General features: G+C 47.9%; 1 protein-coding gene across 2 annotated transcripts in view; it reads right to left on the bottom strand.

Moving 5' to 3' along the window:
• The window catches only part of ZFAT (zinc finger and AT-hook domain containing), a 145,967-nt gene that overhangs the window by 33,060 nt on the left and 87,113 nt on the right, over nucleotides 1-25,794 (bottom strand). For both annotated transcript variants that reach the window (XM_055431866.2, XM_055431869.2), the window contains 2 exons: nucleotides 22,449-22,537; nucleotides 4,812-4,950 (listed from right to left, as the gene is read on the bottom strand). In XM_055431866.2, coding sequence (XP_055287841.1) covers nucleotides 4,812-4,950; nucleotides 22,449-22,537 — 228 coding nt within the window. The remainder of the gene's footprint in view (nucleotides 1-4,811; nucleotides 4,951-22,448; nucleotides 22,538-25,794) is intronic.

Below are 25,794 nucleotides of genomic sequence, written 5' to 3'. Positions count from 1 at the left end.
AGTTTCTGGATTTTTCTCTATACAATTTTCCCCAAATCTGGTGTGGAAGGGCTTCCCTGGTAGCTCAGCTGGTAAAGAATCCGCCTGCAATGCAGAAGACTCCAGTTAGATTCCTGGGTCGGGAAGATCCCCTGGAGAAGGGATAGGCCACCCATTCCAGTATTCTTGGGCTTCCCTTGTGGCTCAGCTGGTAAAGAATCAGCCTGCAATGCGGGAGACCTGGGTTCGATCCCTGGGTTGGCTGACAGTTTCTGGATTTTTTCTATACTATTTTCCCTGAGTCTGGAGTGAAAAAATGAAGACATAAATGTACATCAAAGGTATGGATATACATGTTTACACTCTTAATATAACTGTTCAAAACAACACAAAGATTTCAACAGATGCCACAAACTAAGCCTTCTCTGGCCCTCTTCCCCATATCTTTTCTTATCTCATTTATCTATCCCCCTGCTCAATGACTCCTTAAAACAAGAGACCTGAGATAGGGTTCACCACCTGAGAGAAGCAGTGAACTTTTCTCCTATAGCAACGTGGGACCTGTTAAAGGAGCACATACTTTCTGTTAGAAGATCAGAACACAGAAGAGCTGCCCAGGCTTCATCCCCAACTCAGAATGACAACAAATGCCACCACATCCCAGTGCCTTGCACAGCGTGGGGAACACGATGAGCTTAAGATACACTGTAAAGAAGGTAATGGAATAAACACGATAAGGAATGTGAGTCATTTATCAGGCACTTGTGACACGTCAGGCATGGTCTGGGATCTTCAAGAATAGGTCTCATCTTTGCAAACTGATGCTTGGAGAAGCTGAGTAACAGGTCCAGGGGCCACAGAGATCAAGGACGGGCTCCAGGGCTGTGCACCCAACCCTAGACTTGTGCCAATATCCTGGGGCAACTTGAAGGAGGGCCATGAGGTCCCCGGAAAAGGACCAGCCCATCATTACCAGGCCGTGAGCTCTGGGAACGAGCTGAGAGTTTGTGACGCTGAGCACCGAGCATCTGATGCCTCTCACAACCCTCTGGTTTTAGTGAACCAGTTCCTGAGCTAGCTTCATCAGGCTTTTTAAGAGGAGGAAAGGGGCAGGCCCACTAAAGCGATGCAAAAAGAAAATGTATATTTGTGGGAAAATGCCTCAAATCCATATTAATGAACAAGTGACTGGCAGAGAGGAATAAACAAGAGATTGATCTGCTTTCAAAACATCAGAAGTAGATAAAACACAAGCAGGGGATAATGCATTTACACAGCATTAAGTACAATTCTAACTGTCAGAAAAGCACTGGAGTCCAAGTGCCTCTGGCTGAAGCCCAGCTGGCACATGGCTGGCACGCGGGTGGCACATGGCTGGCACGCGGCCTGTGCCCCCAGGACCAGACGTGTTCTGGAGCCAGAGGGAACAAGATCAGTAGCTGGCTGGGCACATCCCTGCCCAACTCAGTGATATCACATGGGAAGCTTGAAATTGGCCCCAGTGGAAATATTCACAGCACAGAAACTGGAGAATGCTACCAATTAGCGACCCGTCCCCCACCCCATGAAAGTCAGCTGGTGAACATTTCCAGAACACGACAGGCGGACGCCCCAGCAGCCTCCACTCCAGGGTTCATGGAAAAGGACCCAAACTGCAGGGAAAACACCACAGTCCCTTCTCTGAGAAACCTGCCCGGAGCGGAAACCTCAGCCTTTGAGATCCTCTCCTTGCCTCCTCTACAAAAGTGCTTGGATCCCCTCCCCAAACCCCTGAGCCTGGGGCAGAACCATCCTTCTTAGCCATCAATGGCACCCGCGTGTCACCACAGCATACGGACGAGGAGTCCCTGTACTTGGTTTCGGGAGACTGCAGCAACACTCTGAGAAAACTACATTTATGATTTTTTTCTTTGTTTTTAATTTTAGGAATACTTTTTAATTTATTTATTCGGAGGATAATTACTTTACAATATGTTTATTCCACACATCAATGTGGATCGGTCATAGGCACATATGTGGTTTTTTATTATGTCATTTTAAGACCTATTCCTCTGTCTCAAAACAAGAAATTATAAAGTCCCAGGAAGATAATTTTTGAGGGGCTGGTAGAAGAGGAAAATAAAACCAAACAAGGATGGGGAGAATTACATGAAATTAATCAAAAGAAAATGAGAAAAGTCCCAGTGCTAAACAACTCAGCATTATGGTCCTTTTTATTCAGCCCCACCTTCTTCCTCTCTCCTTCTCTCCTTCTCTTGAGGGCTCTGAGCTGCACTAATCCTCAACCAGCTCTCGGATTTCAGACAGTTCTCCTGCCAAGACACAGAGGCATGGTGTCTCCTACAAGCCAAAACACGTTCCGTTGCTTCCTTCCACGTGAGTCTCTTGATGGGGGCATAGCAAAAATAAACAAACACACACACGAAGGCCAAAAATAGCCCTGCAAAATTAGAAAACCCAGACCCTGTCAGGGAATGTCAACTGATTATAGAGACAAGTTAGAAAGTTAACTTAGGGCATGAAGAAAATGTAGGGCATGAAGCAACTTGACCTCAGCACATTTTGTGCAAGGTAGTGATGAAAGTCTGGAAGCAGGGAACTATGACAGAGGCATCAATCAGATCCCCACACCTTTCCTAACGACCAAGTAAATGTCTATTTCCCACCAGTCCAGCCTAAGAGTGTGAAGGATGTTGAAATGAATTGCTAGCCCTGTACTCCAATTATTAACTGTGACTCGAAGGCAACCCAGGAGAAGGGGAGGACAGAGGATGAGATGGCTGGGTGGCATCACCGACTCAAAGGACATGAGTTTGAGTAAGTCCTGGGAGTTGGTGATGGACAGGGAAGCCTGGTGTGCTGCAGTCCATGGGGTCAAAAAGAGTCGGACACGACTGAGCAACTGAACTGAAGGCAATCCACCCTCTCTTCTGTGATTCCTGGACAGCGGGGTCCTCAAAAATGATACACCAACTCTAGAAGCCTTAGTATAGTTTCAGAAAAACAAAAAAAAAAAGAAAGGAATGCAAATGTACTGAGTGCCAGACACTCAAGTGTTCTCGTTTCATCCTCCCGCAATCCTTTGTGATGGCGGCTGTGAGCTCCAGGTGAGGTTCAGGGCCACTGGTGGAGGGTGGGTAACCTGCCCGAATGGCAACACTCCAGCCTGCCCTCCAACTCCTAGAAATTGCCTTTAATGCCAACAAGGCACATGCGCCCATTATCCCAGATGGATGACTTAAAATTATCCGAGAGTTTTCTGCTGCTCATCTATTTCCGTACATCAGACTCATCACCAGAAGTGCTGAAGGATAGTCAATTCATTTGTTTTACATTAGGATGCCTTTCATGGTGGTTACAGCAAGTGGAGCTTCAGGCACCAGGGATGGGGGTAGGGGGGAGGGGGGGAGGTTTCTAAAATGGTCTTCAGCTTCAAAGAGTCACAGGATCCAGGGAAGAGCAACCAGTGACACACTGCACGCTGCAATCCCTTTTCAGCTGAATTACCGTAGCACAGACATAAACACAACAGCATTTCCATGTAGCAACAGCATGTGAGCTAAACCCTTGCAGATGGAAATGTGACCATGTACTGAAAAACCCCCAAACTTTTCAAAGATATGAGAGTTGTCATTCATTCTCTTTAGTTCAAATGTTCTAAGCTGTTTCTTCTTTTCAGGAGGAATATGTAATCTGAGCACTCAAATATTTTCAGATAATCTAAAGAACCCCACCCATAAATGTGCTTAATATAGTGCTATTTATAATTGCAATAAAAGAAAAACCTGGAAACCCTACAACGTTCAGCAACAGGAGTACGGTGAAATAAAGTAGGGTGAGACTTTCCTGGTGGGCTGGTGGTTAGGAATCTACCTTTCAATGCAGTGGACAGGGGTTCCATCCCTGATCGGGGAAGCTAAGATCACACATGACTCGGGGCAACTAAGCCCGTGTGTCCAACTACTGAGCCTCTGTGCTGCAACTAAGACGCAACGCAGCCAAAAAAGCAAAGCAAATAAATATTTAAAATAAATAAAGTAGGGTGCTCCCATTTGATGCTATATTGCAAAAAGCCCTTAGAAGTTAAAGTAGGAAGACAGTGAAGCAAAGGAAAACAAACTCTGTGTGTTAATCAAAGTACAGAAAGTCAGCCATGAACCTTCATTTGTGCAAGGTGTGTGCAGGACTAAGGCCAGAAGGCCGTACGGTTGACCCTTTGAACCCCCAGGTCCCACATCCTATGCGGGGCTGCAAATGCAGACACCAACTGTTCTCTGCCATTTTACACAAGTGACTTGAGCATCCTCACACTGTGGGACCCATGAGGGTCCTGGAACTGATCCCCTGCCGATACCGAGGGATGACTATACAGATAAATGAATGTTATGGGAAGGGTGGTAAAATGTGTGGGTAAGTGATCACTTTTTTTGTTTAAGATTTCCATCAAAACTTAAAGTGTTACTTGCTCAGTTTTGTCCAACTCTGCGATCCCATGGACTATAGCCTGCCAGGCTCCTCTGTCCATGGAATGCTCCAGGCAAGAATTTTGGAGTGGGTTGTCATTCCCTTCTCCAGGGGATCTTCCTGACCCAGGGACTGAAACCAGGTCTCCGACACTGCAGGCTGATTCTTTACCATCTGAGCCACCCGGGAAGCCCTAAGGTTTCCATTAAGGTTGCTGTAATATGGTCCTGGCCGCAAGTAACACTGACGCTCACAGGGGGGAGGAGGAAGCGAACGGTGATGACCAGGAATGTGCGGGTCGTGCTGAGGGAGGTCGCAGAGCTGCCCGGGGGGCTTGGCCGGGCACAAGGGCGCAGCCGCTCGCCTACCTTGCTGGATGAGCGCGTCGGCCGCCAGCTCCCCGGTGCCCACGTTGCTGTACTCCTCGTTGGGGTGCTTCCGGTTGTAGTGCCGCTTCAGGGAGCCCGAGATGTTGCATGAGTAATGGCAGTGGGCGCAGCGGAAAGGCTGGGGGGACAAGGAGGAGGGTTAGGGCCAGGCCAGCCCCTGTGCCGCCAGCCTCCACGGGAAGGAAGAGGCCCACACACACACCCCACTCCTCCTCCACGACTCCCCTATCCTTGGAGCATCCACTTCCTGGAAGGCCTGCGAGGAGCAGACCATCCCTCGGGAAAGGCTCCAGGAAAAGACACAAACCTGGGGTGGCTGAGTCCTGCCTCTGCACGGAACCCCCCAAGTGACTGGCAGGAGTCCCCAGAGCAGGAGGCGACTCTGCTACACGAGGCTGCTTTCACATCTTTCTCTGTTGTTCACCCCAGAGTTTGTATTTCTTGTTCAAGAAGAAAATCACAAAAAACCCAACACAGGAATCTGTCACTTTTTTTTTCAAGTGAATGCTATTCAAGTAGCTCCCCTTACCATTAATTCTGACGTACTTGCCTACCTCCATATAAGTGAGTTCTACGAAATTAGTTTTGGAACATTAGCATTTGAACAGAAATCAAAAAGAACAACCAAAAAATGCTCTCCTGCCAGTGCTGGGTGGTCAGTGGGCACAGAGGAAGGAAGGGACAATTAAAATGAGAAATGGTCCTACGAACCTAACTTCAGGCTCAAGAGCCAATTCCATCCTTCTTAGAAAAGCAGATAAACTGTCTCATAAGAGTTTCAACTCCATGTATTTCCCCATGCCTGCTCCTTGGTGGAATTGCTAATGAAAAGAACTCCCAAAACATTTGAGTAGATAGGTCAAAAACTGGACATGTGAGTCCAAAAGAGAACTCAAGTTTCTGAGCTACTGATTTCTATGAAAATCTTCAATTCCTAAAGCCAGAAGGTACGTTTTCAAAGACCGGCTGTGACTAATCTCCCTCCGTGACGAGACCGCCTTCTTTTGTCTCTGATGTCTGTGATCTCAGCCTTTGTTACAGGCACGGAGGTCAGCCCCCTGGCCCCCTGCACTACTGAACGGCGCTGGCATTTAGGAGGACAAACCTTTCCATCTATTCCATTCCTGGTACCATCATCACCTTTTACAGGAGTTCAGTCACTACCTAACATCTTCTTGGGACCCGCTCTCCCTAAATGATGTGGCTGAGCTGCATCTGGGCTTTTCATGCAGAACAAGCTTGAACTTGTGGGATGTTGCCACATTTCAGCAAGGACTTCTGCGGGGGCAGTCACTGCAGGGCAGGAAACAGAGGCAAAGTGGAGCATGGGTAATACCCACTGCCCAGGCAGAGTGTCTGACTGCATCATGAACAGGGCACCTCTTGGGATTCCATTTATGAAGCATATATCGTATTTCCTGACATCCTGCTATGAGTCAGACCTTGTTCTCACCTGGGGACATGGTGACAAATGAGAGACTTCTGATTCCCTGAATGCACACGAGTTTTGGACTAGATATCAACTGCAAAGATTAAATGCTACCTAGGCAAACTAAATCACAACACTTGTTTCCTAAGTCAGATACCTGCGGATAGCAAATGACGCTACATCTCAAAGGAAAGGTATTTATTGAGAGCTTTCGGGCCAGCATCCAGCTAAGAGTTATGAGGAGAATATACGCAGGCTGCAGTCCTGCAGTGCATGTGAGACAAAATGACAGAAAAGAAAGTGGACCAGAAACAATGCAGGAAGCTGCCGGCATGCCTACAACACAGTGCTATGGTGCATCTGTGAAGCAGCGTGACCTAACATAACTTATGACTACTGCAGCTTGCCTTTACTGGTAGCTGCCATATGCCAGAGAGTTCTAAGTCTTGAATGGATTAATTCCTGCAAATCCCACAACAACCTCCTGCAGTAGGTACAACTGCTATTCCCATTTCACAGATAAAAAATACTGAAATGCAAAAGGGTTAGGGAATTTGCCAAAGCTTCATAATCTCCCAGCCCTACCATTTGTCTGTGCTGGATTTTGGGCCCCTGGTCCAGCCAGCAAAGAAGAGATGATCTGAATTCCCACCTATCTTCCCTGGGAGGGGCATGATTTGGTTTGCGTGCATTTCCCAGACACAAGGCTGCTGCTGCTGCTGCTAAGTCACTTCAGTCGTGTCCAACTCTGTGTGACCCCACAGACGGCAGCCCACCAGGCTCCCTCATCCCTGGGATTCTCCAGGCAAGAACACTGGAGTGGGTTGCCATTTCCTTCTCCAATGCGTGAAAGTGAAGTTGCTCAGTTGTGTCCGACTCTTCGAGACCCCATGGACTGCAGCTTACCAGGCTCCTCCGTCCGTGGGATTTTCCAGGCAAGAGTAGTGGAGTGGGGTGCCATCGCCCTCTCCGCGGACATAAGGCAGCCCACATCTAACCATCAACTTGGACAAACAAGGACTGTCAAGGTAAGCCGGGAGGAATGCAGGCTGTTCCCGGAGGGCTGCGACGAGGCGGGGGTGGGTGCGGCTGGGAAGAGGGTGGAAGGCAGCCAAGTCACAGGGGGACACGCTGCGTTAGGAAACTGACTCGGGACGGGGTTCCCAGTGGGTATCAGGCAGGGGGTGACACGCCAATGTCAGAGTTTTCGCTCTGGAAATGAATAGAGGGAGGACTATTTGAAAGGAACAAGACTGGAGGCAAGGAACCACGCATCCAGCTGCTGCCATGGCGAAAAATGAGATCTAGAGGCCTAAAATGAGAGAGCGGAACAGAAAAACCACAACTAAAACTGAAACTCTGGATGAAATGTTTCTTAAAATGACATTCAATGTAACAACTTTAAAAGACATTAAGGAGAGTGGGGGGTGGGGAAGCCACAGCATGAGAGACTGTATTTATAACATGTAACCCAAAAAGTGATCCCCACTCCAGATACATGAAGGATTCCTGAAAACAAACCAGAAAGCAAAACCACTCAATAGAAAAAAATGGGGAAACATTTGAACAGTATTTAAAAAAAAAAAAAAGGAAAGAGAAATAAATCCAAATGGCCAGAAAAATTTGTGGAAAAGGGCCCAATTCCATTAACCATCACGAAAATGAAAATAAAGCCACATGGAGAGGCCAGCACAAATGCAGCAGGCTGGCCATCCTGCACGTCCCGCTCCCCGCCCCCACCACCGCCAGACACAGAGCAGCAGAGGCTCTGGGCCGGGCACCCCTGCTGCTGGCATAACCTGGTACAACCACTGTGGAAAGTGGCTGGGCTTCGCCTTGTAAAGCTGAAGACGTGCCTACGGCCCTGCCAAGTGCCCGCCAGGTATGTCCACCCTGGAGGTTCCGGTGGACGGGCACACCAGGACACATGCACAGACAGCGCACAGCAGCAGAGATGGTGACCATGACACAACAGAAAGAGCCCCACCGCGCCCCCTACAACTGAGCAGATGAACATTCCCGCAAGGGCTGCACAGCACGTGCTGTTTCACACTGTGGAGTATGGACGGGGACTTCCCTGGTGGTCAAGTGGCTAAGCGCTGTGCTCCCAATGCAGGGAGCCTGGGTTTGATACCTGGTCAGATACTGCATGCCACAGCTAAGACCCCAGTGCAGCCAAATAAATAAATAATGTTGAAAAGAAGAAAAAAATGACAGAACCATCAGCTTAAAAAGAAAAATATGGATGGAGGAGGATGACATGCAGTCTCATCAACATACCATTCAGTAAAGAAGCCAAGTTCAGAACAAAGAATAAAATAAATTCCACATATAAATCCATATATCTATAGATATATATCTATATGTGGATTTACATGTGTATGTGTGTGGGCTCAGTCACTTAGCTGTGTCCCACTCTGAGACCCCATGGATTGTAGCCCACCCAGGTCCACTGTCCATGGGATTCTCCAGGCAAGAATACCAGAGTAGGTTGCCATGCCCTCCTCCAGGGGAGCCTCTCAACCCAGGGATTGAACCCTGGTCTCCCGCATTGCAGGTGGATTCTTTACCATCTGAGCCACCAGGGCAGCCCTTATATATATATAAATCTATATATATGTAAATACATAAATAGATACATATCCATATCCAGATATATGGATAATATAAAGTTCAAAAGCATGCAATGTTGCTAAATTAGCCTGTGTAGGGATGTATGCGCCAATGGTAGAACTACTAAGAAACTCAGAAAGTAATTTTCAGGTTACCAGTCACGCCTCGGGTAGAGAAGGGGGTGGACCCATGAAGGAGGTCTGAGGACTGGCAATGGTCCATCTCTGGGCAGTGGGACATGAGTGTTCCCATCACAATTATTCATCCCCCCACACACTCGTGTGTACACCTGACATTCTGGATGTACATTCTGTCTCACAACAAGAGAAGTAAAAAAGAAATGGGTGATCAAATGGGACAATATGTGACCAAAAAAACTCTCTTCATAAGGGTTTTGATGATTACAAGCAACTTAGATAAAATGCCTTGAATGGCATAGCACCCAATGAGCAGCATTATTAATATTAATAACAGCACAGCAGCAATGGCATTTATACCCTGACACATAAAGCAATTTTTACCTTTATTTTCTTTCATCAGTGTCATGGAAATTACGCTGACACTAGACCGAGGTTCTCACACATCCGCCCTTCGGCGTGTCCAAAAACGTCCGAAAAGAAGACTGCAGTTGGGAGCTCTCTCTAAGAGACCTGGTGACAGGTCCGGAGGAAATATGAACTATCATGGTACCATCACCAAACCTGAGTCAAGTTACACAGTGAAGAGATGTCCTGGATTCTGCGAGCGCTGCCCTGGGGCTTGGGTTGTAGGACACCTCTAAGACTTACAGCAGTAAATCTGCAGCAAAGGAACCCGGCAAGAAGATGAGATTCTTTTTTTCATGGATGTCTGAGGGGGACACCAATTTTCTAAAATGCAAGCCAGCACCAAGTCAGGCTGAGGAGCATGAAGCTGGGCTGGGCTGGAGGCCCTCAGCCACTCGTGCGCAGACCGTAAGGCCTGTGCAGACAAGCCCTGCGTTAGCAACAATCTCCCCTGGGGGATGGATTAAACAGATGATTTCTGCAGCTTTCCCTATTATGATGTATTTTCAGTTCTGCAAATGACTTTCTGTTTCCAGTTACAGAGCCAATAAGATAGTCCTGTTTTCATGGGAGTATTCCCAGCCCGGAAAGTTCTGGTAAAACAAACTGCTCATTTTGCTTCCCCAGCCTCGCTATCCCCACCACCCACCATGGGGACCTTTCGCTGCACAGCCCCCCATCTGCCTGGCCCGTGGAGCGCCCCGCCACCTGCCGCCACCTCCAAGACTGTGGGTCAGACACAGTCTGACCACACTGAAGTCCCCCATGCCTACATTTCCACCGGTTTCCAAGGAACTCACCAGAAAAAGATTGCATACATTCCCTTTGACAGGAATCTCCACTGAGACACTTCCTGAAAGAAACACAATGATGAAGCGGGGCTTACTGTGCCTGCCATGAAAAAACACCACGCTTCTAGACATTAAATCTGCGCTTTGCTAAGAACAGTTCCTGCCAGGCCACGTGGGGCCTGACTCACATTGTGTCTGGTTCACAGCCGGAGGTCAACAGTGCTGGGTGGATTTAGAGACCCCGGGACCTTGGGAGCACGCTTGGCTGCTGCTACTGCTGCTGCTAAGTCACTTCAGTCGTGTCCGACTCTGTGTGACCCCATAGACGGAAGCCTACCAGGCTCCCATGTCCCTGGGATTCTCCAGGCAAGAACACTGGAGTGGGTTGCCATTTCCTTCTCCAATGTGTGAAAGTGAAGTCGCTCAGTCGTGTCCGACCCTTAGCAACCCCATGGACTGCAGCCTATCAGGCTCCTCCATCCATGGGATTTTCTAGGCAACAGTACTGGAGTGGCTTGCCATTGCCTTCTCCGGCACGCTTGGCTACAAGCGCTTTTTCTCACTTTAATCTCACTGCCCCTCACTGCTATGAGGGAAGGAAATACTGAGGGTTCAAGGCCACACAGGGAACTGAGGGCAGAGTGAAGAGCAGGCAGGGCCCAGCAAGGACGAGCCACTGAACTCTGTGTCCTTGCGGCTACAAGCCTTCCTAGGAGCCCAGAAGCCTGCCTCCACCTGGATGGCTTCCGTGATCAGCCTTTGTCACCGCAGTTCTATAGAACTGATTCATTTACTCATTTGCTCATTCCACAAATGATAATTAAGTGTTGTCTCCGTGCTGAGTCTAGAACAAAAACTAGAACAAAGTACCTCACAGGCGAAACATTCTAACGTAAACAAGGAACCACACCATCTGCCAGGCACCATCAGACATCAGGAAAACTAAAAGCCTGGCCCTTGGCGGATGTTCAGGACGAGGTCCTGAGCTAGGAGACTGTAATGCTTTGTAAATTTTCAGAGCACGTCCCCACAGCCTGCTCCCTTTCAGCAGAGCCACGTGCAGGCCCCTCACCCTGTAGCAAGAGAAACACACACTGGCCAGGTCAATCGCCAAAGAGTATGTCTGCACCAGTCTGGGGAGTGAGCCACTCAAAAAAAACCATGCATATTCATGGAGAAAAGGACCGAGATTGTAAATCGTAAGGCATGTGGTGATGCTGAGAAGGGACATTCCTAGAGAGCATTTGTATGCAGAATCCTGGCTGCCCCACCTCCTCCTCAGCCTGGGTTCAGAGACAGATGTGAACTACACACACGTAGAACCAAGCGTAGGGACTGGTACACTAACCACCAACCCGACACACACACAAAGAGCCTAAGGATGCACAGATGGTCACAGGGGACAGACAAGGAAAAAAGGGACACAGAGGCAGAAGCAAAGAGTTGCACTCCAGAAAGGAAAGGACCTGCATCCCCAGCAGGGCTGGGGACAAGCGGACAGCCATGGACTCACGCTCCTGATGGTCAACCCTTACAGAGGTTTGTGCCAGAAAGTCCGACGGTCCAGAGGCTGGGCTTCCCAGGTAGTAAAGAACCCTCCCGCCAACGCAGGAGACGTAAGAGATGCGGGTTCCATCCCTGGGTTGGGAAGATCCCCTGGAGGAGGGCACAGAAACCCACTCCAGTATTCTGGCCTGGAGAATGCCATGGACAGAGGACTTAGCCTGGTGGGCTACAGTCCATAGGGCTGCAAAGAGTCAGACATGACTGAAGCAACTTAGCACGCAAGCATGGCAGTGATTAAGACTCTTGTGCTTCCACTGCAGGAGGGTTCAATCCCTGGTGGGGGAACTAGATCCCATATGCTACATGGTGTAGCCAAAAAAATTTATTTCATTTAAAAAAAGAAGAAAAGAGATTTGCACCAAAGCCTTTGAAGGGATTCTGCCGATGTGAATAAGAGCACCACCTCCTTCTCCTTGTCCCACCAGCCACACCGTGCTCTGCAGCCGGAGCCCTCAGTCAAAGCTGCCCATCTACGCAGAAGAGAGAGAACTGTGATTTTTTTTTTTTTTTTTGGCCCTGTCTTTTGAGGACTGTAAGCCTGAGAGTACAAGTTTGGGACTTCATTGACCTGGACCAACCACAACAGGGAAACAAAACCAAGCTGGGTCCAAGGATCCATAGAGAAAAAAGTCAGGTTTCACACTATGCACCAAGCACAAAGTCACCTCTGCTGTAAAATCAGGCCAGAGACAAATTAAACAATTTAAAAGAATAAATGTTTTAAAGCCATGGGGTACCACAAGGTCCAAAATGGCTTTACATTGAGGCAATTATCTCATCACGATAAATAACAGTAAATCAATCCATACTAATTGCTTTCCATGCAAGAGCTTAGAAGACTCTTCTGCGTTCTCCAATTATTGATTTTTTTGGTAATCACTTATGCTGTCAAAATGCAATATTCCCCAAGAATATACTGCATACAGACAGGATCCTAATTTAATATAAAACAATCCAATTTCCCTTTTTTATCCCCCCAAAGTGTTTTTAAAAATCTAAAATACAAGGAAGCTAAAGATGGTGCAACAGGTTTTGAGCAGAGATGTTTCAGTTCAAAATAAATAAATGGCCCCCTCTGACCCTTTGCTCCCCACCACGACCCTTCCTCCTCCACACACACACACACACACTTAAAGGAAAAAAGGGAAACAATCTCAGATTCTTCACTTTTGTGGATTTAAGAACTGAAAAGCAAAATAAACACTACTAACAACAACCCTCCACTTGACTTCTGACTCTCTTTGTACCATGGTTCAGTAATTTCCACTGAACCTGGGAAATGCTACGGCTGCTAAGTTTACACTCAGCATTTTACATGAAGATTTTGTTTGACTTTTGATGGCTAAACACCTAACTGCAGGCTTACACAATCAGAGCAGAGAGGGGTACAGAGGTCGAGGGGGTGAAAACGTCCCTCCACCCGGCTTGAGAGTAGGAACGCGGAGGGTGGTGGACGCGGGGAGCTTTGTCCACGCAGAGATACAGCTCAGCACCCCAGCTCCACTGCTCACCAACTGTGTTATTGCTGAGTACACTACTTAACTGGGCTCTGGGCCTGTTTCCTCATCTGTAAAACGGGAAGATTAATACCTACATCACAGCGTCTCTGAAGGCAAAATAAGGTAAAAACTGACACACCTGTTGCAATGCCCAGCAGATGGTTATTATAAAAGGGATCAGTCCATCTGTCTTTTTTATTCTGACACAAGATACTTAAACATTCAACACTGTGGCGGAAGCTTATTGTTTTTATATTTATTTGGCGGCACTGTGCCTTAGTTGCGGCATGCAGAATCTAATTTCGTGACCAGGGGTCGAACCCAGGCCACCTGCATTGGGAGCACAGAGTGTTAGCCACTAGGACACCACTTCCCTGTGGCTGAAGTTTCTGATGGAAGCACGAAACCATCTCCTGGGTAACAGAAGTCATAGCAGAAATAAAGCCACGATGCTTGCTACAAGCAACACCAGGTGACTCAGCATGCTGGGGGATACTGAGGATCTCAGACTGAGGATCAACCTGAATTGTTTACGAATGTGTGGTTCTCAACACTCTGCTTCTTTGAGATCATTTCTGTAGTTCCATTCCCTTGTATACTAAGTTTAGACTGGAAGCTGGGAGTGATTTAGTTACACAACCACATCCTGGCTGACTTCGTCCAAACAGCCCCTCTGCTCAGTTTAGCATCTAAGCCCCTTACCCATCCCATGAACTCAGCTGTCTGGCATCTTCTATATGTACACCTTAACTCAGCCTCCCATGGACACACTGTGAGTGAACGTCTCTGGGACCAAGTTCATTGTCAGAAATACAAGGGATTACACTAATTCCCTTTGATTTGTAGACATCGGTCAACTATAACTTTTTGGTTGCTATAGGTTTCAAAAGCTATAGGTTTTACATGGTAACATATACTCTATTAACTCAATTACAATATAGCTTCTAAAAAATGACAGGGTTGGAATAGTTAGCTGCTCTTCTGGGTTCCCACAGAGCTTGGAGCATAACTGTCTCGCAGCAGATAATGTACTTGCTTTTTACACAGAGGTCGCTCTCCCCAGACCCGTGAGCCTGGAGTCAAACGCAGGCCTGCCTTCGCCCCAACACCGCCTGCCCTGGCACATGTTGGGCGCACAGAAAAGGCAGCAAGGACTCCTGGGCTGACGCAGGACAGGGGAGAGGAAGCCCACCACCACCCTCATCAAGTGCGTGGAGCCTTCGGCAGGTGCACTGCATGCTCTCCTGAGGCTGGGCAGAGAAAGGAAAGAGCTGCCCAGGGAGCAGAAAGCCAAAGAGACACAGGACCATCCCAGCAACCACGCAGCAACCAAGGGCCACGTTCGCAATCACACCTGTGAAAGGACAGCATCAGTGCGGTCCCCACTGTGATGTCCTGATGCAGAGAGGGATCTACTTTTCCATGCCCATCAGTCTCTACTGTTCTTCCACTCGTAACATCAAGTATCCAACTAAATATTATGAGATGTGCAGAGAAGAAAATGTAACTAAATTCAAGGAAAAAAGTCAACAGAAACCAAGGCACAGATTGCTCAGGTACTGAAATTACTAGACAGAAAACATGTGTGAACATTTTAGCAGAGGAAAAAGAACTAAATGTAAATGCTATAAATCAAAGAAACCCGGAAATGAATAATTCATTTGAACATCTAAACAGCAGAACTGACATATCAGAGAAACAATAAGTAAACTTAAAGATGAATACAAACCACATAAACTAAAACACAAAGAGAAAGAAGAATTAGAGACAGAAAGACAGAAATCATCTGAATGCTGTGAGATATCAAACAGTTCCATGCAGGAGGTATTACAGTCCTACGCGGGGAAGAGAAGACAAGTGAGGTAGAAGCAGTATTTAAAGAGATCACGGCTGAGCATGGCCAAAACCCCACACACGGTATCAACCAACAGGTTTAAAATGTCAGGAAGGCAAATACTAGGAAACCACACCTAAGCTTAATGACATTAATACAATGAAAAAACAAAGAGAAAAAAAAAAAAAACTTAAATCAGTCAGAGGGGAAATGATAAGAGGAAATGATATGGCTCAAAAACAATGAAGGACAAAATATCATGGAATAATACCTTTAGAGTGATGTCCCCCTAGAAATCTACAGTCATCAACATAGTCCTCCAGAAATGAAGACAGAGTCTCCAAACAGACACAAGCTAAAATAATTAAGCTCCAGCAAACCAGCATATAACAAATGCTAAAAGAAGTTCTTCAAATTGGAGGAGAATTTATCACATGGAAGCTAGGCTTGCAGGAAAAAATAAACAACACCAGAAAGGCGAAGTAAGTAAACGAAAAAGAATTTTTAAGATTATTTTTCATATGTATTTTTAAATGTTCTTTAAAGAAAAAAATACTACTACATTGAGGAGTTTAGAACACAAAGAGAAATGATACATATGACAATAAGACCCCAAAGGATAGGAGAGGAGTAACGTGAGTTCTGATTCATAGCTTTTCCATTGTTTATGAAACAGCATATCTGCAGTTAGAACATGTTAGCATACATATGCATAGTGTAATGTCTACAGCAGTGCCTAAAAAAGAAAAAAACACAAAAACTAAATTTGAAAAAAGGTATATCTAAAAATTAAACAAATCCTAGTTGAGGAATATGCTATAAAATACCTCATCAGAACTCCGAGGGCTTCCCTGGTAGCTCAACTGGTAAAGAATCCGCCTGCAATGCAGAAGACCCCAGTTTGATTCCTGGGTTGGGAAGATCTGTTGGAGAAGGGAGAGGCTACCCACTCCAGTATTCCTGGGCTTCCCTTGTGGCTCAGCTGGTAAAGAATCTGCCTGCAATGCAGGAGACCTGGGTTCGATCTCTGAGTTGGGAAGATCCCCTGGAGAAGGGAAAGGTTACCCACTCCGGTATTCTGGCCTGGAGAATTCCATGGACTGTACAGTCCATGGGGTCGCAAAGAGTTGGACATGACAGAGTACTATTCACTAGTACTTCTCAAAACTGCCAAGGCCATCAAAAAACTGGGGAAAGTCTGAGACACTGTCCCATCCAAAAGCAGCCTAGACATCATGACTAAACGTAATATAGTATCCTAATAGGCTCCTGGAACAGAAAAACGACATCAGGTAGAATCTAGGGAAATCTGAATAAAATATGGACTTTAGCTAATAATGACATGTAGCTCATGCAGTGAATGTGACATATAAATGTCGGATGCTAACAATAGGAGAAACTGGGTAAGTGGAATAGGGAAACTCTCCGTATTACTGTAACGATTTTTCTGTAATTCTACATCTGTCCTAAAAAGTTTACCTGAAAAAGAAAATTTCTACTCTCAGAAGAAAAAGCCAATAGGCGAGATAAAATGGAATACTGGAAAAACACCTAATTCACCCGAAAGAAGGCAGGAGAAGAGAGGATCGAAAAATGGACATGACGTAGAAAATCAATGTTAAATTCCCAGTGAGATGTGTCAAAAATTACATTAGATGCAAATGGACTGAGTGCTACCATCAAAGAGCAGCGACTGTCAGAGGGGCTGTGTACAGGCATGCGGACGCACACACACACACACATGGGCACTAACAAGATCCAGCTCTACGCCATGCACAGGAGCACACTTTACATGAACACCCAGACAGGATCTTTCCTTCACAGTTCAAAACCCAGCACAGGGGCTGGCAGCGTGGACTTGTGGATTCCCTGTGTCAGAAGCACACGGGACTGCGGTGGAGTCAAGGATGCTGGGCTGGCCTCCAGGCTTACTGAAAGAGAAGAACTAGTCTGATGGGAAAGGTGGCCAAGGCCAGAGCTGCTCCACCCCAGATCTTGTTACTAAGACAGCAAGCCCGAGGTCCTCCCAGTACCTCCTCCCTCAGGCTGGCCTGCACAGGGCTAATGATCCGAGTTTGCACCAAGCTCTGGAGGCACTTTCCTTCTAATCTGCTCCCTCAAATCAACCCCTCCTTCTTAAAGCAGCCCTTGAAATAATGGTATCATTGTTTGTTCACAATTTCCAAATGAGACAGTGGTCCAAAAAGGCAAAGGATCAGAATCCCAGAAGGTAACCTAGTTAGTAAGCAGTGGCATCCAGATTTTGATCCTCATCTGCCTAGCTCCAAGGCCATAAATGACAACAAAAGTAAAATAACACCAATGTCTTAAAAGTACATACAAGGAAAACCTAACACCCAGAAAATACTTAGAATGAAGTTGAAACTATGATCAGACTAAAATTATTTCAAAATGTTTTTAAATAAAATAAAGTTACTCTTGACTATTAAAGTGCAGGGAGACTGGCATGGTATCCACCAGCCCTGCGACTGAAGACATTTCTATCAGCAGAGTCATGGGTTCATCTGAGCCTAACGGAGAAAACTCCACAAGTGAGTCTGCCTGTTGATCATGCTGCTTACAGCACAGTGTGCGGCCTGTTTACGTGTAAGAAGCAGAGAGCTTCCGGGACGCGAGAACAAGCCTGTGTCTGTTTAGAGACTCCCCGCTCGGCACTGGTTCCTCTCGTCCGAGCATCTTCCCTGGCATCTCTCAAAGGTTAGGTGTCAGCTCCACCCTAGTGAATGCATTTTATTCACAGCTGCAAGACGCACATACAACATCTTCACTGTCTGTGAATCCTCGGTGGTTTGGTGGGCTTCGCTCGGTGTTTCACAGTCCATGGAATTTAGGGCGACATGGAAAAGCAGAGACATTACTTTGCCAACAAAGGTCCGTCTAGTCAAAGCTATGGCTTTTCCAGTGGTCACGTATGGATGTGAGAGCTGGACTATAAAGAAAGCTGAGTGCCGAAGAATTGATGCTTTTGAACTGTGGTGTTGGAGAAGACTGTTCAGAGTCCCTTGGACTGCAAGGAGATCCAACCAGTCCATCCTAAAGGAAATCAGTCCTGAATATTCACTGGAAGGATTGTTGCTAAAGCTGAAACTCTAATACTTTGGCCACCTGATGTGAAGAACTGACTCACTGGAAAAGACCCTGATGCTGGAAAAGATTGAAGGCAGGAGGAGAAGGGGACGACAGAGAATGAGATGTTTGGATGGCATCACCGACTCAATGGACATGAGTTTGAATAAACTCTGGGAGTTGGTGATAGACAGAGAGGCCTGCCGTGCTGCGGTCCATAGGATCACAAAGAGTCAGACACGACTGAGCGACTGAACTGAACTGAATTGGAAATACTTTTGGGATGATGACCACTATAGGACTACTAACAACAGCAAGAACTGGGAATGACCAAACTGTGCAGTTATGAGGGGAATGGTTAATTAAAACTATGAGACTCATCCTTATGCAGCCATTAAAAGTAGTTAATAAATGAATTTTCATGTAATGAGAAAAGGCCTATGAAATGACAATTAAAAAAAAAAAAAGGCAATACTGGACCAGTGGTACAGTGGTTAGGAATCCACCTGCCAATAAAGGGAACACGGGTTCGATCCCTGATCCTCCATCAAGATTCCACATCCTGCAGGGCAACTAAGCCCGTGTGCCACAGCTAAGCAGCCCGAGTTACAGAGCCTATCTCCACAACAAGAGAAGCTATCCCAGTGAGAAGCTCGCATACCACAACTAGAGAAAGCCCATGAAGAACCAACACAGACAAAATTTTTTTTAAAGTTTTTTAATTAAAAAGGCAAGGCAATATGTACAATGCCTAAAGCATGTAGGTGCCCCAGTCTAGCCTCCAGCTGTTGAGATTACTCAAACTCAGGAGTCGGGTATTCTTAGCAAACCATCTAGCCACTGATCTAAGTCACATTCTCCAATAGAGCTTTATCACTGATAAAGCCGGCATGCTAATCCCCATCAAAAAACAAAATGCTCATTTACAGTGTGACCTCAATCGTGTCTAAAAATATCACCAAAGATTCCTCCAGGGAAAAGGATCAGAAAGCATTTTCCAAATCTTATTTAGTGAACACATTTTAATTTCATTCTTAAAAAATATATATAAATTATATCATGTAATTTTAAAAGGTGATACAGGAGTCTGCCCTTATTACCGTGTTTCCTGACACAAACTGTATATTGAAAATCACACATCCAGGTCTAGAGAGGCAAACTGGTTTCCTCTAGCAAGCCCACTGCAATGGATGAGCAATGCTGCCCCAAGACTGGAAGTCTCATCTTGGGATGGGAAAACACCAAGGCTTGACTTCTTCATCACGCTTACTGAGGGTAGGAAAAGGGAACATGGGAGATGCACGCTGTGTTTTATTAGCATGCATGAAAATTTTCTACCACAGAGTAGATATGAGAGGAAGGAAACAGAGGGAGGGAATCTTCACCTCCCTGAAGATGACTGCTTGCAAGGCCGGGGACCGGGGTTCCATCCCTGGGTTGGGAAGATCCTCTGAAGAAGGGAATGGCCACCCACTCCAGTGTTCTTGCCTGGAGAATGCCATGGACAGAGGAGCCTGGTAAGCTATGGTCCATGGGGCTCCAAACAGTCAGACACGACTGAGTGACTAAGCACAAAGATGGCCATGTCCTAATCTCTGCAACCTTATGTATGAGGCAAAACGGAATTAAGACTCCAGGTAGAACTAAGGTTACTGGCCGTCTGACTTAAGATAACACTGTCCTGGGTTACCTAGGTGCGCGCACAGCAGTCACAGGAAGCAGTCATGAGCTGGAAGAGGTGGGCAGAGGAGAATCAGAGGAGGAGAAGGGTGAGGGTGGCCACTGGCTCTGAGGACAGACAAAGGGGCCACGAGCCTTCCGACAGCCTGCAGGAGCCAGAGAGCACAGAGGGAAGAGCACGTCATGTAGACGCCGGCCCAGTGTGGCCCATGCTGGAATTCTGAACCACGGAGACCCTACGATAGTGAACTTGTGCTGTTTAAGTTACGAAGGTGGAAGTAATTTGTAACAACGTAATGGAAAACTAATGGACCGAGAGGAAAGGAAAAGGACAATTACTGTTGGGATGAGGGCAGCCGGCAGGCATCAGCTTCATTTTTCCTCGCTGGCCCCAGGCAATTGAGAAGCATGACTTACACACGTGTGTACAAGAGCAGCCAGACCTGAAGGAAGGGAGGGGCCCAGGACTGACTCACTGCTTCTCACTCAGACTGAACCTCATCCCCAGCAGGGGCACCACTCAGCCGAGGCTTACACCTACATCCACAGGGAGCCCACGGGAAACAGGCCATGAGTTGGGGTCCCGCTTAGTGGGGCTCCCAAAGCCCCCCAGTGCAGCTGTGCGATGGAGACCACACACACCTGCAATTAAACCACCCCAAAGGCACTTCTTCTGCACACAAACCAGAGATGCAGAACTCTGAGGATTTCAAATCCACAAGGATTTCAGGGTGGAGAGCCTTTCAGCTATGTCTGGTTAGGAAGGGAAGAGGCTTCACACTGAGACCGAGGAATGGATCAGAAGCCTAGCTCCGACTCTGGAACAGTGAGGACAGAAATCAGCCTCCCCGGGTCTATATCCCTCGTCTGTGAAGTGAAAGTCGCCCTGACGTGCATCCTCTAGTCCTGTCACTGCACCAGTCCAGGGAAATCCGGAGTCCCTCCTCAGAGAAACATGCCTAAGAGATGTGGAATGGACACAAAGCCCTGAACTTTGACTACATACAATATACGCAAACACAGAACATCCCGATTGAGACGTTTCACACTCCTGCTGGGTGACACGTGGGTCCCACCTAAGAAACCCGTGCTCAGTGCAGACGCTAAAGCAGCTACAGAAATCGACAGTCACGGCAGCCTCAGATGTCCCAACTGGCCCCTCCCTGCCAACAGCGAAGGGCTGAGATCTGGTGAGGGACACCCAGGCCTGGGACCCCGAGGCCAAGCCCCAGTACCGGCTCTCTCACCTACTGGACGGTTAAATCACCAGAGCCCTCATCCCACCCCAAGCCACCCGGCTTCTTAACGACAAGAGGAGGGATCATGGGCTTCCTGTGACTTCACCCCAAGTCTGTTGTGAGCATCAGATGAGCTTGTCGACAGGGAGTGTCACCTCGGAAGGGGTGATGAAACAGGCTGGCCATGATTATAACAGCGACTGAAGTCTGTGGATCTGGGAGTTGAGTCAAGACTCATGGGGGTCACTTGTCTGAGATGCAGGCTGTTCAGATGTCAAATCTGGCAATGACGTCTACTGTGTGGAATCAGAGTGAGGTGGGTGAAGTTCCTGGCGCGATGCAGGCACACAGGAGATGCTCAATAAATGCGACCTCCAAGTGTGGTCGCCCACAGTCCCTTTCACGTTCTACGGGGACTGAGCAGTGAACACGATTTCAACAAACATCTCACAGCATCATGTTCCTGTCTCCACACGTGCACGCCAGCAACAGCAGCATTGGTCTGAAGGGTCGAGTTGCCAAGTGCTGAGCAGTACTTTTTATGAAACGTTCAGGGGACCAGAGCTCTTGCTGCCAGTAACCACCATAAGCTGTGGTCCAGGGGAATTACCATCCGCATGGAAGAAACGTCAACTGGAGGTACTAAAAGAATAAGAAGAGATCAGGAGAGCGAGGGTCTCCAGAGCTCCCGTTGCAGGCTAGTGCCGTGCCAGGCGCGTGAGTAACTCTAGCTCTCTCACCAGCGCCTGCCAGCCCAGCATCATCACACCTGCCACGTCGGGGCAATCCAGGATCTGACAGTGCACACGCTTGTCCTTAAACAAATACTCTTTGCTCTAAATCACACCAGGTTTTTCTAAGATACACACATTTGTAAACCTATTTATTTATTTTAAATGGAGGATAATTACAATATTGTGATGGTCCCTCCAGGATGTCACAGAGCACTGGCTCTGGATTCCCTGCGTCATACATCAAACTCTCACTGGCTATCTACTTTACATATGGTAATGTATAAGTTTCAACGCTAGTCTCTCAAATCATGCCACCCTCTCCTAATCCCACCAAGTCCAAAAGTCTGTTCTACACATCTTACTACAGCAAGAGGAAGCCTTTTCTCCAGTCTGCATCCTCATAACAGTCTCCTGGACTTGGTTCCCGAAGGACAGAGAAGTGCTATACTTGCACGAGGAGAGGGCCGGCAGCCATGTGACCTAGCCCACGTGCACCGGCTCAGCCCGGAAGGGGAGGGGAAGGAGGTTCTCCCCGTCTTTATTTTGAGAAGCAGCGCACTTCCAACCTGGAGGTCCGCTCCGTCAGCCGGGCGCCCTTACCTTGAAGGAGGCGTGCTGTTCCATGTGCCGTAGCAGCTGTGGCTTCTGGGCAGCCGTGTAGTCACACACCGTGCATTTGAACTGCTTCCCTGAAGAGAAGGAGAAGGAAGTGAGTGGGGTCAGGCTACGGCCCCTGCGTGTGCCTGGGGCGGGAATGAAGGCCCTGGGACAACCTGGGCCATCGCGGGGTGCAGGGTCCAGGACCTCAGGGGGAACCAGCAGGGAAGCACAAGGCAGCAGCCTCGGCCTCGGCCGGGGTGAATCGGGGATCAGACGCCAGGGGCCTCAGGGTCTCCCTGGGAGCCGGGACGCTACCCCGAGAGCCAGAAGGAGCTGCAGAGTGCCCTTCAGCCAGAGAAGAGATCTGTGTTTGAGAATTCCAAACTCTGGCAGGGAGTTTCCCAGGCGGCTCAGTGGTAAAGAATCTGCCTGCTCATGCAGGAGACGCAGGAAATGCAGGATTGATCCCTGGGTCAGGCAGATCCCCTGGAGAAGGAAACGGCAACCCACTCCAGGATTCTTGCTGGGAAAAATCCATGGACAGAGGAGCCTGGCGGGCTACAGTCCATGGGGGTCGCGAAGAGTCAGACACTACTGAGCGACCAAGCAACAACTCCGGTAGGCATGTAAAAGGTAGATTTGAGGGGGTGCTAGAGAGAAAATGACAGAGAAATGTGATATACCAGCCTTTATAGAGGATTAACGTTTCAGCAATAAACATTCAGCAATGCGATAAACAAGCCTACATGTTAAACCAACGGATACATGAGGCAGGCTACATTTTTTACCCCCTGATGAGGAAGAATAAAACAACTTGCACAAACAGCAACGTGCAACCAAATATAAAGATGACCTACTTCTCATGGCAGCATTGCTCATCATGAACTCCTAAGGGCCGCTGAGCTTTACTCGGGGACGAGGACCACGGTCACTGCACGTGGCACCATAGGAACACCGGCCCCTTCTGGGGACACTCCCACCTCTCCTTCCACAACAAGCTGGCTGAAAAAGCTGTCCCCCTCTGCAGCCTCCACACTCCCTCCCTACTTGCTCTTGAACCCACTCCCTGGAAGACGGCACCAGCTCACCCCAAAACCTGTCTCACCAAGGTGACCGGTGACCAACGATGCCAACCAACCAAGCCAAAGGCGGATTTCAGCCCTTATTTTTCAGCTTCCACTGCACGTGGCTCTGCCGATGGGCCGTGCTTAGGGAACGCTCTGTGCCTCTGACTCCACATCCCTCCTGCCCCTCTGTGCCTCTCTGTTCACTCTCCACGTGCTGGAGACACTGTCTCCCATCTCCACCCTTCACACACTGAAGTCCGAGTGCCACACTCCCGTCCTGCTTCTTTTGTAAACCTCTGATATCAAAATCTAACTTCTACTCACACTCGTTCTAATCCGGACTCACTGTCTCACCCATCAAACAGGTTCCACTTCCGACCTTCCTAGGGGATCACTCACCTCATCACCCAGGTTAGAGACCTGGCAGCCTACCTCAACGTCGCCAAGACCCCAGCTTCACTCACCTCATTTTTTTAGCGCCTGAGTTCAACTCCTAATACATTTCTATTTCCCTTTGTTTCTAAACCCTCCATACTGGTTTTAGTTTCCACTCATTTGTTTTCTGGGCAGCGGTAAAGCCTTCTGAACCAGTTTCCTCGCGTTCAGGTAACCCTCCCATCCATCACCCAACCACTCCCCCTTCCACCGTCCATCCATCCATCCTGAAGCCCCATCCTCCATTCCGATCTAACACAGAAACGCCCACAGCCCTTCCTGCTGAGCCCCCCAACGACTCCAACAACGGGTCAAAGCTGAGGTTCCAGGGCTGGGGAACAGAAGGTCCCCAGAACCAGAACTGAGTCTCCCCTCCCAACTCCTCTCTCTGACTTCCTGGTTTGCCTTTGCCGTCTAAGACCCCTGAGCCTCTGCTAACACTTTCCACGCCTGGGATGCACTGTCTCTTGGCATCCGGTCATTCTTCACTTTAACACAGAACTCAAGCTGATCACCATCTCTGGCACAAGCAGACGAGGAGCCAGCACTCCACACGTTCTGTTGATGCCCTGGCTCTGTGGCATCGTCGACACCTGCCATCAGACACCCACAGGCAGGAATCCTGTCTCACTCATTCTGGCACTCCGAGCGCCTGAAAGCATGGCACACACCGAGACTAGCCTGTGAATTTCACTAAACTGAGCTGGGCAAGAAACAAGAAGGAGATTTTGGACAACTCACATGAATAATACTTTCAATAGGAGCAGCGAAAGGAAAACAGTTAACAGAAATACAGAAATATAGGAATAACAGAAATACAGCCACTGTACCTGTCGTTCCAGGTGAATGACCCCCAAGCTCTAGATTCTACTAATTCTGCAAGTCCAAAGCTTGAGGAAAACCTTTTCATGCTTAAGGCAAATCAGTCATAATTCGAGAGCAATTTCCTTAGAAGAAAAGCTATGACAAACCTAGACAGCATATTAAAAAGCAGAGATATCATTGTGCTGACAGAGGTCCATCAATCCTAAAGGGAATCACCCCTGAATTTTCATGGGAAGGACTAATGCTGAAGCTGAAGCTCCAATACTTTGGCCACCTGATGTGAAGATCTGACTCATTGGAAAAGACTCTGATGCCGGGAAAGAATGAAGGCAGGAGGAGAAGGGGACGACAGAGGATGAGATGGTTGGATGGCATCACCGACTCCATGGACATGAGTTTGAGCAAACTCCAGGAGATGGTGAAAGAAAGCCTGGCGTGCTGCAGTCCAAGGAGTGGCAAAGAGTTGGTATGACTTGCTGCTGCTGCTGCTAAGTTGCTTCAGTCATGTCTGACTCTGTGCAACCCCACAGACGGCAGCCTACCAGGCTCCTCTGTCCCTGGGATTCTCCAGGCAAGAACACCGGAGTGGGTTGCCATTTCCTTCTCCAATGCATGAAAGTGAAAAGTGACAGTGAAGTCACTCAGTCGTGTCCGACTCTTAGGACCCCATGGACTGCAGCCCACCAGGCTCCTCCGTCCATGGGATTTTCCAGGCAAGAGTACTGGAGTGGGGTGCCATCGCCTTCTCCATGGTATGACTTAGCCCCTGAACAATAACAACAAGAGAGCAATTAACACCTTCTCTTGAACACAGTATCATCTTTTTTCAACAGAAGGCCATCCATTGCTGTACATCTCCTACCTAAACTCAGACAATCATAATTCCCTGCTGGTGTGTGACTCACCCAGAAAATCACTATTGTGCCAGGCAGCCTGAGCAGAATGGTGTCTGGGTTCCCCACTGGCACAGCATGGGGAGGAACGCTGATAAAACCACTCTCCACATTGATAAATATTTT

The sequence above is a fragment of the Moschus berezovskii genome, chromosome 16, assembly GCF_049115385.1.
Source record: "Moschus berezovskii isolate FMDL1 chromosome 16, NW_MosBer_1.0, whole genome shotgun sequence".
NCBI classification, from domain to species: Eukaryota; Metazoa; Chordata; class Mammalia; order Artiodactyla; family Moschidae; genus Moschus; species Moschus berezovskii.
The sequence above is the reverse complement of the archived record's forward strand: the minus strand, read 5'-3'. Positions and strand labels throughout refer to the sequence as shown.